A 16,735-nucleotide genomic window follows, 5' to 3' on the forward strand; every position below is an offset into this window, starting at 1 on the left:
ATATGTTCAGAGACAGTGAGGGGTGGGCTGGCAGATAAGTAGACAGGTGTGGATAGGAAGAATAGATAGCGAGGGAGACAAGTGGTCAGATATAGAAAGCATGAGGAGCAGGTTATAGGTGGAAACAACAGCAAGTAGACCCAAGACTGACCTGTCTCGGGAATGTTGACCAAGATCTGTACATAATCTGTGTTCCTGTCCTGGGACTGTCATCGGCTCTGGACAACATGTGATCCAGACTCCACCTGCTTTCTGAAGTGGCCTGGCATGACACACAATCGTTACAAAGTGCTCCTAGAAGACCCACCCAGAGGGGCTCCTGATAGACAAGGAAAGCAGGTGACCACGAGCTCGACCATGAAGCAGATTTTAAGGTGAGTGTAAGGCAAGAGAGAGTGGTGGGGAGGTTTGCAGCTGGGATTTAACAGCTAGAGTTGAGGGAGCAGAAAGCATGGGCACAGGTGGAGTAGTGAAGAGAGTCAGAGGTGTACCAGAGACCAGAAATACAGGCGTGGAGATATCAGAGGGTTAGTGCACAGACTTCTTTTTGATTTGGAGCTAGTTTATTATCCATTCTGTATCTCATCTCCTGACCCACCATCCATGATCTTAGTTCAGAGTCTAACCTTAACAAGGACTTTTAAATATCCAATTTTATTATAGTTGCTGCATGAACCACCTACACCTTCTATTACCATTTGTTCAATGTCAATATAATTGGTCAAATTTAACTTGCCTTATTTTTACAGTGATAGTTTATCTTGGAAGCTGTTTGATGTATTGAGTATATTCCAGCTCCAATGAGAACAATCCCATCAGTCCCATTCTGCTGCCCCTACCCAATTCCCCTTCAGATTATTTTCTCTCAAGCGTCTGTCCAATCCCCCTTTTGAATGCACTGATTGATTTTGTTACTGGCATTAAATTCCAGATCACAGCTGTCTGAGTAAAAAAGAACTTTTCGTTACATCCCCTTGGTATCTTCTGCCCATCAAGTCCTCACTTGATGATGGAGTTACTTCCCACCTTTAACACTCATGATCTTGCCACCTTCTGTACCTGAAGGAGAACGACCTCAGTCCCTCCAGTCAGACCTTGCGGCTGGAATTCCTCATCCCTGGAATCATTCTCGTAGATCTTTTCTGCAGCTTCTTACAGACCTTCGTGTCCTTTCTGCAATGTGTTGATCAGATTTGGATGCGACATGTCTTTTGTGTCCTAACAGTGTTTTGTACAGGTTCGAAATGCCTCCCAGCTTTTGAATTCCATGCCAATGATTATAAAGCCAAGGATCCCATTTGCTTTACCAACTACTCTGTCAATATGCCCTGCCAGTTTCATGGCACATATAAACCCAGGTTCCTATGTTTCTGTGCTCCTTATGGAACTGTAACAGTCCCTGTCCCTGGGTGCACAATACCTACTTTAATCTTCCTTTTCCCTGCCAGATGTAGCCCAGATGTTGTGGTTTGTCACCACTCCCACCTTTATCAGGGGCAGTTCTCGCCCTTCCTTGCCTGAGTGCTGGAAAATAATATCCATTTAATTCAATTAAATCCAGACTTCTAACCGATTGATATTAGATTATCTACCAACAAATAAAGATGTGTGTACTCACCGTGAGTCATGTTTCTTAAAAGATGTGCGAGCGAAGGAGAAAGCCAGCAAGTAATTGTGGCAGTGGATGTTCTAAATCTAACCCGGGCGGGCGTAAGACGACAATAAATTAAACATTAATGGGCTGGGTAATGTTCATCCCAGTCACACGGCAGCTGTTAGAGCAATGTACGTGTTGGAGACTCCAGTCACATGAAAATCTGCCCAAGTTGCTATGTTGCTGCAGGGACAGAAATCGCAGCAGTCAAATAATTAAACTCCAGCCTGGAGTTTCTAGCAAGTGTCCAACCAGGTCAGGGAGGGTACAGTTCGGAAATCCTTGCTGGGTCTTCTCACTGTACCACTCCCCATCCCCCTGCCACACCCCCCACACCAACAATTTTATTTATTTCTGATTCTCTAAATGTGGAGGCCGGGCAGGGTTTATCACTTCCACAAGTGTCAGGTAGTCTGGGCACTCAGACGTGCTGCCTCAGCTCACACCTGAAGCGAGTGTAGTCAGATCACGGCAGGTGTCGTTACAGAGCCCGACATAGTCTTCATCCAACACCTACCCAGTCAAACATAGAGACACAAGAGAATGCAGATGCTTGAACGTGGAGCAACAAACAGTCTGGGGGGAAAGCTATTTAGGGTCAAAACCCTGCATCAGGACCGATGCTGCTGAACGCACTGAGTTCCTCCAGCAGGTTGTGTGTTCTCCTGATTCCAGCATCTGCAGTCTCTTGTGTCTCCGTAACTACTGAGTCTGACTTTGTCTTCAGCCAACAACCACCCAGTCAAACATGGATTGTTTTCTGGTGAGGACAGGGAAGTGGGGTTGGTGGAGTGAATAAGGAGACAATTTCAGTTAACTCTTCCCTCACTGTAGGATACCTGAGGCGGGTTGTAGACTTCTCTCAATGCCCTCACTGCGGAGATCAGTTTACATCACACTGACCCATGACCAAACTCAGGAAGTTGATCTACATAATTAGCCCATGGGCACAGCATCAGTTGAGTTCACAGGTTCCCTTGGAGACCAAGTCAGATGATTTCTGCTGCCATTAAGGAAAACGGAGACCTCTGGGTGAAACTCAACAGGGGGGAGGCACTAAACGGGCAATATCTGATTGGTGGCTGTTGTGCCCTTCCTGATCTCTGTTCCAATGGGTTCTGTTTGTAGATGTGTGTCACCAGAGGGCTTAGCTGAAGTGAAAAGAATAAATTTATTGAAGGGAATCCAGATAAACACATTGTGGACAAAAGAACACAAACGTGCTGATGGTACGAGGTAAAATAGGAAGGGAGGAAGATCTTGAGCTGTATAATCACAGGAATGAAACAGTGGAGCCAATGGTCTGTTTCTGTGCTATAAGGTTTCTTTGACCTTCATTATCCAAGAGTATTATTGTAGGGTGCACCGTCCTGTAACATATGTTATTGAGCTCAGGCAAGAGTAAGTTTCAGTCACATCCCTCACACAACGAGACAGAAAGTCCAAATCTCTGCTGCCCTTGTCCTGCATCACATCAGTTCCATCTACCACCCTTGTGTGTCTGGGCCAGCAACACCACAGTTTTAGGCACAGCTTGTAGAGCTGCTGCCTCACATCTCCAGAGACCTGATTTAATCCTGACCTTGGGTTGCGTCTGTGTGGAGTTTGTGCATTCTCCCTATGTCCATGTGGGTTTCCCCTGGGTGCTCCACTTTCCTCCCACACCCCAACGGTGTGTGGATTGGTAGGTTAATTAACCCCCGTAATTGCCCCTGGTGTGTAGTTGAATGAAGACTCTGAAGGGAATTTGGGGAGAATAAAATGAGATTGATATAGGGTTGGTGTAAATGGGTGGTTGATGGTTGGTGTGGACTCTGTTGGCTGAAGGGCCTGTTTCCATGCTGTACTTCTCTATGAGTCTAAGAGTCTTTTAACATGGTTGTTCTCAAAGCTGTTTGTGATCTGTAATCTCTTCCAGTCCACAACTCCCTGAGATCTCTGCACTTCTCCAATTCTGGCACCTGACACAGTCTTGATATTAATTCCCGATTGGCTGCACTTTCAACAGTCTGGGCACGAAAAGCTGTGGAATTAATTCCCTAACCCTCTTTGTCTGACTGTCTCTCACCCCTGCATTAAAGTTCTCCATAAAATTTTGACTACGTTCTTGGCCAACCTTTTGGTCAGCTGTCCTGATGTCTCCTTCTGCCACTCACTCTCAAAATGTCATCGATAATGCTCCTGGATTAGATTGGATTAGTTTATTGTCAAATATACCAGGGTGCAATAAAATTCCTTGCTTGCATGAGCTCACAGAATAAACAGAATACATGGTAATAATAAATACAGCAACAAGTGCAGAACAGCAGAAAGGTGCAAAGATAGCAGTGCAGTCTGAAGTAGTGCAAAAAAAATTAAAGTGATAAAAACAGATTAACTGGGAGAGGTAGAGTTAAGAGGACAAGAGCACATCAGCACCACTGGAAAGGGGGTGATTGGTTCAGAAGTCTGATAGCAGGGGAGATGAAGCTGTTCTTAAGTCTGGACATTCGGGCTTTCAAGCTCCTGTATCTTCTCCCAGAAGGGAGAAGAGAGAAAAGGGAATGGTCTGAGAAACATCATGAGATGATTTAATGTGCTGAAGTCACTATAGAAACCTAAGTATTTGTTGATGATCCTGACACAGTCGACCCTAAAGCCCAGTATCATAGTGGTTCTTGCCCACTTGCAGGTTGGGGCCATTTAAATTTTGTGTGTCTTGTGATTTGCTGTCCTTGTGTTGGAGAAATTGGCAAATGACAACCCCTAACTCTGTTGCTATTGGCAATGTAAGTTATTCAGGAGAGCACAGCAACGGAGCGAAATGTTACGTGGCACTTGGTTTCACGGTACACATGTATTAAGGCAGCAGAGCTGCTGCCTCACATCACCAGAGACCCAGGTTCAATCTTGAGCTCCAGTGCTGACTATGTGGATTTACATGTTCTCTCTGTGACCTTGAGGGTTTCCTCCAGGTGCTCCAGTTTCCTCCCACATCCCAAAGATGCACAGGTTGGTAGGTTAATTGATGAATTACCCCTAGTGTGAGGGTGGGTGGTAGAATCTGAGGGGAGCTGATGGGAATGGAGAATAAAATTGGATTAAATGGTGCTTGATTGTTGGCATAATCTCCGTGGGCTGGAGGGTCTGTGGCCATGCTGTGTGATGCTCTGATTCTATGACACAGTTGGGTCAGATGGATGGAAAAGATTACATGATTTACTTGTAGGAGTGTGGTGGCATTCTCCATATTCTCCAGATCCTATTTAATTGAGTGCTGCAGATTTAAATGACTAATTAGTCATCTTTGCTGTACAGTCTGCTTTAACCTGCTCCATCACTGGTGTCCTTGATTGTAGTTTTCTGCTTTGCTGAACTGAAATGTGTGAAGCAGAGGACCCCTAACTGCCGAGCTCCATTGAACTGCCTGTTCTCCACCATGGTGAACCTCATCTCGACACCCAGCCCCCTTCAGTCCAAATATCCCTTGTCCACATAATTCTCCCCCCACCCCACCCCACTATGCCTCTCAGCAAAGTTTTGTTTCTATTACTTGTCACTTTCATTCCTATCTTAGTGAAAAATTTGGCAAGTTTTTTTCTTGGGGTAACATCGTCAAGGACAAAGGTTTGAGAAAAAAGTTCCCAAAGCTGAAAAAAATAAAAACATGAGTTGTTGTATGTTGACAGCAGGTCAATTTAATCAACATTTTGAGAGGGAAAACTCAGTTTCATGTTTGACATACAGCATCCTTGAGGGATTGGTGGGTCAGTCTCAATTTGATCCTGATTAACCTGCTCTGTACTGTTGAGAGAATGAATCTGTATCAAGTGGTGTCTGTAAATGGCTGAGTATTTGATTGGAGATTTGGGACAATTTGGACAAATACTGCAAATAATCCTCAGCTAAGATGTCTCCAGTGTGGTTTCAGATAGAGTGTTGAGTTCCACTAGCACTCCCCAGTGACAGGGGATGTTGAATCTGTTCAGTGCAGTGACCAGCAGTGTTAAATCTACTGAACTCCCAGATATCTTTAAACTTCACTCTTTCATAGTTTGACAATATTAATTTATTTCAGCCCAACCACCTTTGCTTTCAGTGAATAGCGTTTGTATGTGTTAAATTTTATTCACTGAGGTTCTGGACAGTATTCTGTTTGCCTAGAAATTCCGTTTCATACAACTGTTTTTTTCAGTCTGATGTCATTGAAAATCAATTTAACCTTGAACACTTTACATTGGCAGCAGTTTCTGGGTCAACTCCAACTCTTTTCTTTGGCTTGTTAAAGCCACATATTATTTCTTATATGATGTTCCTTTTGGAAGGTTGCAGGGGACTTTGACCATGTTGTGCCTGTGTTAGGGCACTCCCAGAAGAACAAGCCTTGATCCCACAAGATTGACTTGGGGGTCCTGCGGTAACTTAAATCAGAAACGTATGTAAGTCAGCACTCCCTACAGCTCCTCTAATCTCCAGCCCCTCCTCTACATTACTCGCACAAGCTGTGCTTCCCACATCCCCAATCCTGATGCCAGTACTCCATCTCCCTCTCTTCAACAATGATGCCCGCTTCCCTGATTTTCCCATTGCTTTTCCCAATCCCTCAAGTCTCATGCTGCTGACCAGTCTCCCTCCCCCGATCTCCATAGTTGGCCTGATCTTCAGGCATCCATCCACATCCATGTGGCACCACCGCCCCCATCAGCCACCCGTTCAACTGGGCCCCGAGCTTGGATTCAGGAGAGGACTTGGGGCTGTATGTTTTTGAGGCCTTGGTGAATTTTGAACAAGTGAACAAGTGAATTTTGTTGTGCAGGAGAGTAATCAAAATGGCTGTCGATCTACTGCATTAACACCATTCCAATGCATTCTTCAGGTTGCACTGAAAATTCTAGACACATAAAACCATTTTAACCTATTTAGTTCCTGGCTATCCCCACAGATCCATTTTTCTTCTCACCTTGCAATAATCCCAGTTAACATTCACTCATGAATTTAACCCATTTACCTCAGACATTTGGTTCAGATTATAATGTAAATTGATGATCATTCAGAGTCATAGAGTTGTACAGCACAGAGACAAAGCCCTTCAGTCCACCACGTTCATGCTCCCTGTTGCAGCTCCCTCCACTAATCCCACTTACCCCCATTAGATTCATAACCTCTGTGCCTCAGCAACTCAAGTACTTGTCTAGAGGATTCGTTCAAGTTATGAGAGTATCTGCCTCCACCATATCTTCAGTCAGTGCATTCCAGTTTCCAACCAACCTCTGATCCTCTCTAAAGCTCTCACATTAAACCTGTGCCCTCCTGTCGTAGATACCCCCATTATGGGGAAAAAATTGTTACCATCTACCCTAACTGAAATGAAATTCAGAGAGACCAGACATATGAAACTGTTAAACTGCATTAAGACTCAGCAGTGGTGACATCTTGTATGTGTTTGAGTGAACAATAATTTAAAGGAAGGTTATGTCTATTGCATCTTTAATGACATTGGGATGTCTCCAAGTGCTTTACAACCAGTGAAATATTTTAAAATTTAATTACCACCAGAAGGTAGGAAATGCAATGGCCAATTTGTGGATAGCATGATCCCAGAAATAAGATGAAGAGAAGATAACACCTGCCCCTACACCTCCTCCCTCACCAGCATTCAGGGCCTGAAACAGTCCTTCCAGGTGAGGCAGTCCTTTACATGTCAATCCATCCGTGTCATTTATTGCATCCGGTGCTCCCGGTGTGGCCTTCTCTACATCAGTGAAACCCAATGCGGATTGGGTTTCGTCAAGGACCTTTACTCTGTCCACTGTAACAGCCAGGATCTCCTGATGGCCAGCGATTTTATTTCCACTTCCCATTCCCACACCATGTCTGTCCACAGCCTCCTCTACTACTAAATTGAGGCTAGACGTAGATTATATTCCGCCATGTCAGTCTCCAACCTGAAGGCATGAATATTGATTTCTCTAACTTTCGGCAACCACTCCCCTCTGCCCCCCCCTTTGTTTTCCCTTATCCCTATCACCCCTTCTTTTTCCCCTCCCCTGATCTGCCCGTCACCCACACATTCCTCCCATTGGTTACCCTCACCTCTTTCCCTTTATTCCATGGTCCACTGTCCTCTCCTATCAGATTCCACATTCTTCAGCCCTTTGTCAGTTCCACCTATCACTTCCCAGCTTCTTACATAATTCCCACTCCCCCTCCCTCACCTGCCTATCACCCCCTTCTCACTTGGATCCACCTATCACCCGCCAGCTTTTGCTCCACCCCCTGCCCCCGCCGTTTTATACTGGTGATCTCCCCTCTTTCTTTCCCGTCCTGATGAAGAGTCTTGACCTGAAACATCGACTGTCCATTTCCCTCCATAGATGCTGCCTGACTTGCTGACTTCCTCCAGCGCATTGTGTGTTGCTGAAGAGAAGATAACCTGTTTTAATGTTGGTTGCGGGATAAATATTGGCCAGAGTCTCTCACCCCCTACAATATACTGCCAAATGGGATCTCTGATGTTGGCAAGGCCTCAGCTTAGCATCTCATCTGAAAGGTAGGGTATTAAGACATTCCCTAAACTTAAAGAGTTTTGTTTATCAAGGTGTTTCTTTTTACAAAATATAAGACACCTTCAACCATTTGACGGAAACACACAAGCAATAGATGACTTTTGAGAGCTGGTCAGTCTTACAATTTGACCCCCTGAAAGCCAATTCATTGGGCTTCCTGTCATTAATATTCATTGAGCTGCAATAGGAATAATGGAGCAAGTACTGATACAGCAATGACCAAAACCAGTACTAGCTCGAAACACTTGAGGGATTTTGTTGGCGTTACTAGATTAATGTTTCTATGAACTTCATTGTAAAATTAAACCTTTGAAATAGTTTGTTTGATCTGGGTAGCTCACATTGGAACATAACCTAAGACTAAATCCTCTTATGAAAATGCAGCTTTCTATGATTTAATTTGAGCCAAACAGAAGAAACAACTGTTAATTTGTCAATTTTAGTAACTTCTTTTTATTTTTCAAGGTATCATTGGCAATCTTCTTTATTTTATTTTACAACTGTCCTTTCTCACACCAGCTCAACTGTGAGTGAAGGTCACTGAATAACCAGCGCACACAGACACAGTGACCGATTCACAGTGCTATACACCGACATTAAACACACTCTATTTAACACAGAGACATCACTGCAACACCACCATATTGTGGAAGGGATGGAGTAACACTGAGCCCCACCCTACTCATATTTCCCCAGATGCACTCACACGTGTATATATACAAACACACACATACACAAATGCACCCACCCACGGTTACGCAAGTACAATCTGGCAAGACTGGAAAATATCAAACTAAACACAACTGCTATTAACTACCCGACAAAACTGCACACTTTGAGGATGACCAGCACATGGTAAAATGCAATGATCCAACGGTACAGCACAAGATTCATACATCATTTACTGTTATCATTGTTTATACATTTTAAGTCAAGAACCGTGAAGTGAACTGAGCGAAGCTTCGAGTCCTCATGTTGTCAGGAGCGAAGTCATGGGCCTTCAAAGACCTGTCCAAGAAGCAATCAATTCATAGCCTTTGGGTCTTTAATTGACTTGTCCCTGTTACAAGAAAGCAGAGATCTAAGGTACTTACAGTAATTACATGCTGGGAGTTGTTTTTGCAAATTATTTTTTCCTCTCTCCTTCTTCCTCTGATTTGGTCCTTCCCCTGGAAATCACATCTCCATTTTGGGAAGTGGGTAGTGCAGTGGTTAGCGTAACGCTTTACAGCGCCAGCAACCCGGATTCAACTCCGGCCGCTGTCTGTAAGGAGTTTGTATGTTCTCCCCGTGCCTGCGTGGGTTTCCTCCGGGTGCTCCGGTTTCCTCCCACATTCCAAAGACGTACGGGTTAGGAAGTTGTGGGCGTGCTATGTTGGCGCCGGAAGTGTGGCGACACTTGCGGGCAGTCCCTCAGAACACTCAACACAAAAAGATGCGTTTCACTGTGTGTTTCGATGTACATGTGACTAATAAAGATCTTATCCATCCAATTGCTGGAAACGCTCCATTATTATAAGATGTGACTGGTCACATTTAGAGGTTCTGAAACCTGTTTTGCTACATCCCATCCTGGAGGTACTTTCAGTCCTTTACTCCATTCTCCACTTTAGTTATAAACACTGAATAAAATCTACTTTCATATTTGTTTTCCTCTGTTTAACTTTGCCACACCCTTCTCTAGGGGACATACACCCCAACTTGAAATCCAAGGTTCTATGTGGATAATTAGGAGTAAGTTCCTGTTTAGGTACAGTGTTGGAAGTCTGTGCCACCTTGTAGTCAAGCATAGTTTATGATGGGAGGAAACAAATGAACAATTCATGCCCCTCTCTGTATATAGCTATAGATTTAAAGCAAAGAAATAGCCAACATCTTTGTTCCAATCTTAATGCTCCATATGACTTCATACATCTTAAGTTAATTCCATTGCATAATCTTCCACTTGCTGGTCTAGTTTCTCCTTGAATCCAGGCATTTTATTTCCCTTAACAACATCCCCCCCACCCCCCACCCCAAATTTCTAACCACTTTCTGGGTAAGTTGAGTTTTTCCTGATTTCCCTAATGGATTTATTTGGACTGTCTTATTCCTTTTGCTACGATAGTTAATATGTTGGATATCTAACAAGGAAATGTGTGCATGCTAAGTCCTTGTTATCCACACAGACAAATATGCGGTCTAAAGCTGTCTTCTTTGCACCTAAATAAACATAAATATAAGACTATGAGAAGATAAGACATAGGAATAGAATTAGGCATTTGGCCCATCAAGTCTGCTCCGCCATTCGATCATGGCTGATTAATTATTTTCTCTCAACCCCATTCTCCTGCCTTCTCCCCATAACCTTTGACACCCTTACTAATCAAGAACCTATCAACCTCCTCTTTAAATATACCCAATGATTTGGCTTCCACAGCCATCTATGGCAATGAATTCCATAGATTCACCACCCTCTGGTTAAAGAAATTCCTCCTCATCTCAGTTCTAAAGGGATGTTCTTTTATTCTGAGGCTGTGCCCTCTGGTCCTAGACTCTCCCACTACTGGAAACGTCCTCTCCACGTCCACTCTATCCAGGCCTTTCAATATTCGGTAGGCTTCAATGAGATCCCCCCTCATCCTTCTAAACTCCAGCGAGTACAGGCCCGGAGCCATCAAACGTTCCTCATATGTTAACCCTTTCATTCCTGGGATCATTCTTGTAAACCTCCTCTGGACCCTTTCCAACATCAGCACATCTTTCCTTAGATATGGGGCCCTAAACTGCTCACAATACTCCAAATGTGGCTGACCAAAGCCTTATAAAGCCTCAGTATTACATCCTTGCTTTTATATTCTTGAAATGAATGCTAACATTGCATTTGCCTTCCTTACTACTGGCTCAACCTGCAAGTTAACCTTTAGGGAATTCTGCACTAGGATTCCCAAGTTCCTTTGCACATCCAATTTCTGAATTTTGTCCCCATTTAGAAAATAATCTATGCCTTTATTTCTTCTATCAAAGTGCATGCCCCTACTGTACACTACCCTTTGAGAATAATGGCCCATCACATGACCCTGGAAAACATCCCATTCACCATCATCTTCAAGATGTCTAAGCAACTTTTGGATGTGTGAGGAAAAGAGTGTTTGAAGGTCAAGACCTCAAATCCAGCACAAAGCTTATGTTTCACTGGGCGCTATGATCACTGCCCACTTGTACACCTCTGAGATATGGATTACCTACAACAGGCTCCTCAAAGCACTGGATTGGTACCACCAACACTGTCTTTGGAAAAATCTCCAACTTCAGGATAAGTAAATCATCATCAGTGTTCGCTCCCAGGTTAACATCCCCAGCACTGAAGCCCTAATTACACCTAGTCAGCTCAGTGGGGAAGGGTACATCACTTGTATGACTGACACCAGACTCTAAAACAGAAACTCTATTCTGAGCTCTGTCACAGGAGGAGAGTACGGGGATGGTGGAAACGATTCAATGATGCCTCTAACCTTCCTTGAGGAAGTGTAATTCCCATTGACACCTGGGATTCCCTGGTTTCTGAGCATTCAACATGCAGGAGGAGCATTCAGGAGGACATCGAGAACCTTGAGTCCCTTCACTGAAAGCCCACAGAAAGCCCAGTGTAAAATGTAGAAGGATTGCGTCACCTCTGAAGCTATCCACCTGGCCAGCCTATCAAGAACCTCCTGTCTCATCTGTGGTAAATCTGTGGGTCCTGCATTGGTGTATCAAGCACTTCAGAACGAAGGAACTGGAATGGAAGCAAGTCATCCTTAACCCTGAGGGACTGCTTAAAGGAGTGATGAGAGTTGGATCTTGTGCATCACTGGATAGTCAGGCAGAGCCTGGATTTGACATCTGATCCAAAAGTCAAAACCTCCTACAGATCAGAGTCTCCAGCCATGGCATTCAAGGGTTGGTTTGTGTGCTTGGGATTTTGACGTAGGGGTTAAAACCACAAATTTCTGACTTCAGCGGCTAAGATCATTTCCATTTGAGACAAGGCTGATCCTGTGTAATCAACTCTATGCCCCAGGACGTGGCTGGATGCTCTTGGCTCCAGATTCCTCCTTCTTCCACATATAGATCAATACCAACAGCTGAACACTCTCCTAGAGATCCTGTTTTATTGACAGATCGCAATGTTAAGGCTTCCAACTGTCTGATCCCAGAAACAGGCCATTACTTTGTAAACAGACTGTGCCATGATTCTCCTTGATTTCCCTGTCAACATGTAATGCAGCGAGACTTGACAACAGTTACTACATTTTCATTGGTTGCAACAGAAAGGCAAGGCATTCTTTGACTTGTATCTGCTGCCTACTGAACCTGGTTTGGTGGTTGTGTGGGGCACCATGATCATGCTATCTGTTGTTGGCTCAGGAAGCCAGACAGAATGTATCCCATCAGCCACCTACCCTGAACTGTGCTGTGGAAATCTCCACCAGGTGAACAAGAGTCCTCCTAGAATTAGATAGCACCAAATGGTGCATGATGACAGGGAAATAAGTGGAGTCTGGCTCTTACCATGATGGGTTCTCATCAGTTCTCTGTCTTGGCTGCTGCTTCTGTTGCTTTGACCAAAAAGAAAGGAACATGGGTTAATGTCACGTCATTTATAACACAGATCGGGCCTGAATGAGGAGCAGATGAAATACAGAACCTTGTACATCAGAGCTGAACTGATCTCAATGGCCATGTGCACCTACCCACTTTATTATAGTGAACAACTGCCTTTCAGTTTAACTAGGTTTCGCTTCTTTCACTCTCCTACCTTTCATATTCAAATAATGCAAATAATTCAAATAATGCACAGCTCAACAATTTCTCAAATTACTCAAGCACAAAACTAATCAAATAGTGGATGTATTGTTACTTATATTTCACTGTGTTACAGCTGTATTTTCATTTTAACTTAGCATTTCAATACACGACCAGTATTAAAGATCCTCGCTCTCTCACAGCCACTTCTCAAGCCTTTTGCCTGCTGATGAACAAAACTCACATTTGGTAAATACTCATGCTCAGAGATATCTTTTGCCAAAAATCACAGCAGTCCAAGACTATGGCTTGCTGCTGGCCAATTCTGGTGGGGGCTATCTCATGCAGTTTAAAAGCAGATTGCCGCCGGCTCTAGTGTTCTTCGCAAGTGCTGAGCTCATTGAGGGATTCCAAATAATGGTGTAGAATGTGCATCCGTACAAGTTTTCAGAGACCAGCTGGCTGTGGAACAGGTTCAGGAATTTGACTGTGATGCACTGAGTTCCTCCAAGCAACAGCTGGATTTATTTTTGAGTCATTTATGGCTGTGGATGTTGCTGGCAAACCCAGCACTTATTGTCCAACTCCAACTACCCTTGAGAAGCTGGAGGCAGCTGCCACCTTAAAGTGGAAGAGTCAACATGGTTTTATGAAAGAGTAATTGTGTTTGATGGATTTGCTAGAATTCTTTGAGGATATATCAAGCAGGGTGAATCAGGGGGAAGTGGTCGACGTAATGTATTTGGATTTCCAGCAGGAAGTCAGAAAAGCGCCACTTAAAAGATTACTGCACAAGAGTGCATGGAATTCACAGAAAATGCAGATGTTGGAACTCTGAAATAAGACCAGAAAATACTGGGAACACTCAGTGGGTCAGGCAGCATCAATGGACAAAGAAACAGAGTTAAGGTTTCAGCTCAAAAATCCTTCATCAGTACAGGGAAAGAGAGAAAACTAGTTAGTTTTCAGTTGCAGGGAGGATGGGGGTGGGGTGGGCAAAGATCCCACCAGTGAACATCAGGTCCTTGTCTCTCAGACAGACAAGGTCCTCATTTCCTTGGGAGATTTTCCTTTACAGCCTTGTAGTCTTCTAGTCCCGCACAGTCCACTTCCATTTCACAGGCAGGAGTGTCTGGGTAGACCCATTAAATCAACCAGGTAACTTCATCAATGGTTTATCCTCACAGCAACTCTGAGATATTCCTTTTGTTACAGCTGTATTTTCATTTTAACTTAGCATTTTGTTCTATCTATCCCTCCCCCACTAGATGCTACCTGACCTGCTGAGGGTTTCTATTATTTTCTGTTTTTACGTAAGAGGACATGGTGTGGGGCTTAATATATGGGCATGGACAGAGCAGTGGCTAACTATCAGAAAACAGAGGGAGGAGACTGCAGATGCTGGAATCTGGAGCAATCTGCTGGAGGAACTCAGCGAGTCAGGCAGCATCTATGGAGGGTAATGGACAGTTGACGTTTCAGGTGAGGACTGGAGGGCCAGTGCAGTTGGAGGGTCTCGACCCAAAATGTCAACTGTCCAGTTCCCTCCACAGATGCCACCTGACCCACTGAATTCCTCCAGCATTCTGGGTGTTGTATCAGAAAACAGAGTAAGGATAATAGTATAATAGGTCATTTTTAGGTTGGCAAGTTGGCCACAGGATTGTGCTGGGGCCTCAACTATTCACAATCTATATTAATGACTTGGATGAAGTGTACTGCAGCCACATTTGCTGATGATAAAAAGGTAGATGGGTTAGCAAGTTGCAAGAAGGACACAAAGACTACTGCAAGGTGAAGGGGTAAGAAGTTGGCAGATGGAATAAAATGTGGGAAAGTGGGAGCTTATCCACTTTGGAAGAATAAAAAGCAAATGGGATAAGACTACAAAATCTTCTGGGAGTCCGAGTACATGAAACACTCAAAGCTAGTTTGTAGGCACAGTAAGTAATGAAGTAGGCCAATGAAATGTTGGCAGTTATTGCAAGGTGTATGGAGTATAGAAATAGGGCAGCTTTGATACATCTTCACAGGGTGCTGATGGGACTGCATCCGGAGTACTGTTCTGGTCTCCATGTTAAGGGATGGATATAGTTGTAGTGGAGGTAATGCAGAGAAGGTTCATTAATTTGACTCCTGGAATGAAGGGGTTGACATGTGATGAAAGTTTTTGTGGGTTGGGCTTATACAATGGACATTAGAAGAACAATGGATGATCTTATTGTAACATATTCTGAGGGGAGTTGACAGGGTGGGGACTGAGAGAATGTTTTCCCCTCAGAGGGGGCATCTGGAACTGGGGGCTTAGCTTTAGAAAAAGGGATCACCATTATAGATGGAGATAAGGTGGAATTTCTTCTCCGTGGGTTGTGAATCTTTGAAGTTCTTTACCCCGAAGGTGTGGATGCAGAATCCTTGAATATTCTGAAGGTGCAGACTGACAGACACCTGAACTACAGGAAGTCCCAGGTATGGGGAGAGATCAGGAGAATAGTGTTGAGGCCAAGACTGCAACTTATTGATTGGTGGCTAAGGCTTGAGGAGCTGCTTGGCTTTCTCCTGCTCCAGCTTCCAGTGTCCTTATGTTGTTAACTGTTGTACGAAGGTGGTTCATTTGATTAACGAGTTCCAGGATGTTGACTGGGCAATGAAGAAGGAAGGACAGTATGTTTTCCAAGCCAGGATGGAATGTGCCTTGGAGAGAAAATAAGGTTCCATATTCCAGTATATCTGCCATCCTCTTCGAGGTGGCAGAGGTCTTGGGTTTGGGGGGGTGTGATCAAGAAAGCCACACCAAGTTGCCGCAGTACACCTTGTAGATGATACATCTACATCTTGAACGATAAGATGGACTCTTGACCCTACAATCTATCTGGTCATGGCCTTACACCTTATTGTCTGCCTGCAGTGCACCTTCTCTGTAACTGTGACACTATTTTCTGCAATCTGTTATTGCTTTTCCTTTGTGCTACCTCAATATACTGACGTGACAAAATGATCTGTATATAAGGCATGCAAAACAAAGTTTTTCACTGTACCTTGGTACAGGTGACAATAATAAACTAATTACCAATTACATGCTGCAGCCACAGTGCACAGGTACTGACTGAGCTGTGGATTACCTTACACAAGATGTTGGTGCTGCCCAGTATTATTAGGGGGAAGTGCTTGTAGATCAGAGCCAATGTAATCTCTGGGACTAACTTTGATTGCCCAAAAATATCTGACAAGAAATTCCTATTAAAGTAGCCTGAGGTCTTTGCCTCCCTCAGGTCATAGGGTTTTGAGGGGGATAGAGTGTGTATTATGATGTATAAAGTTTTACAATTCAGTGGGATAGGCTTTGTGGATCAGAGGGTCTTTCCAGTCTATCACTGTTTGTATACATGATGGCAACAAATGGCCTGCCTGATGAGGAAGGTAATTTGGGCGAACTTAGTTCATTCGTTGAACGTAATGGCTCCTTTTCACAGTTTGGGTCTATTGCAAGGTTCCCTTGTTTGGGTCTCACCATCTGGATCGGTTATGTCTCCCTCACCTTTGTTGGTGATCAGAGTTTCCACTTGGGCCTCCTCGTCATTTGGTGACCTAGAGAAAGGGGAAATACAGGAGAGTATCAGAACACATGAGCACCACTGTGGATTGATCCGAATTTCAAGAAAACATTTACGTGTTTTTGCTTCACCAATGCCAATACAAATAAAAAGTCCTCTGCATAGTGTCCAACATTCCCAGGGCAGATGCAGCTATATCTCAGTTAGATATAAAG

The 16,735-nt window shown here is 44.0% G+C and overlaps 1 protein-coding gene across 3 annotated transcripts in view; it reads right to left on the reverse strand.

Annotated features, from left to right (window-relative positions):
• Nucleotides 1-8,624: 8,624 nt before the first annotated feature.
• Nucleotides 8,625-16,735, reverse strand: part of fxyd6 (FXYD domain containing ion transport regulator 6) — a 34,707-nt gene continuing 26,596 nt past the window's right edge. For 2 of the 3 annotated variants that reach the window (XM_052039928.1, XM_052039927.1), the window contains 3 exons: nucleotides 16,505-16,554; nucleotides 12,733-12,779; nucleotides 8,625-9,259 (listed from right to left, as the gene is read on the reverse strand). In XM_052039928.1, coding sequence (XP_051895888.1) covers nucleotides 12,748-12,779; nucleotides 16,505-16,554 — 82 coding nt within the window. In that variant the 3' untranslated portion in view covers nucleotides 8,625-9,259; nucleotides 12,733-12,747. The remainder of the gene's footprint in view (nucleotides 9,260-12,732; nucleotides 12,780-16,504; nucleotides 16,555-16,735) is intronic. The other variant, XM_052039929.1, reaches the window with a different exon arrangement.

Source organism: Pristis pectinata, chromosome 27 (genome assembly GCF_009764475.1).
Source record: "Pristis pectinata isolate sPriPec2 chromosome 27, sPriPec2.1.pri, whole genome shotgun sequence".
Lineage (NCBI taxonomy): Eukaryota > Metazoa > Chordata > Chondrichthyes > Rhinopristiformes > Pristidae > Pristis > Pristis pectinata.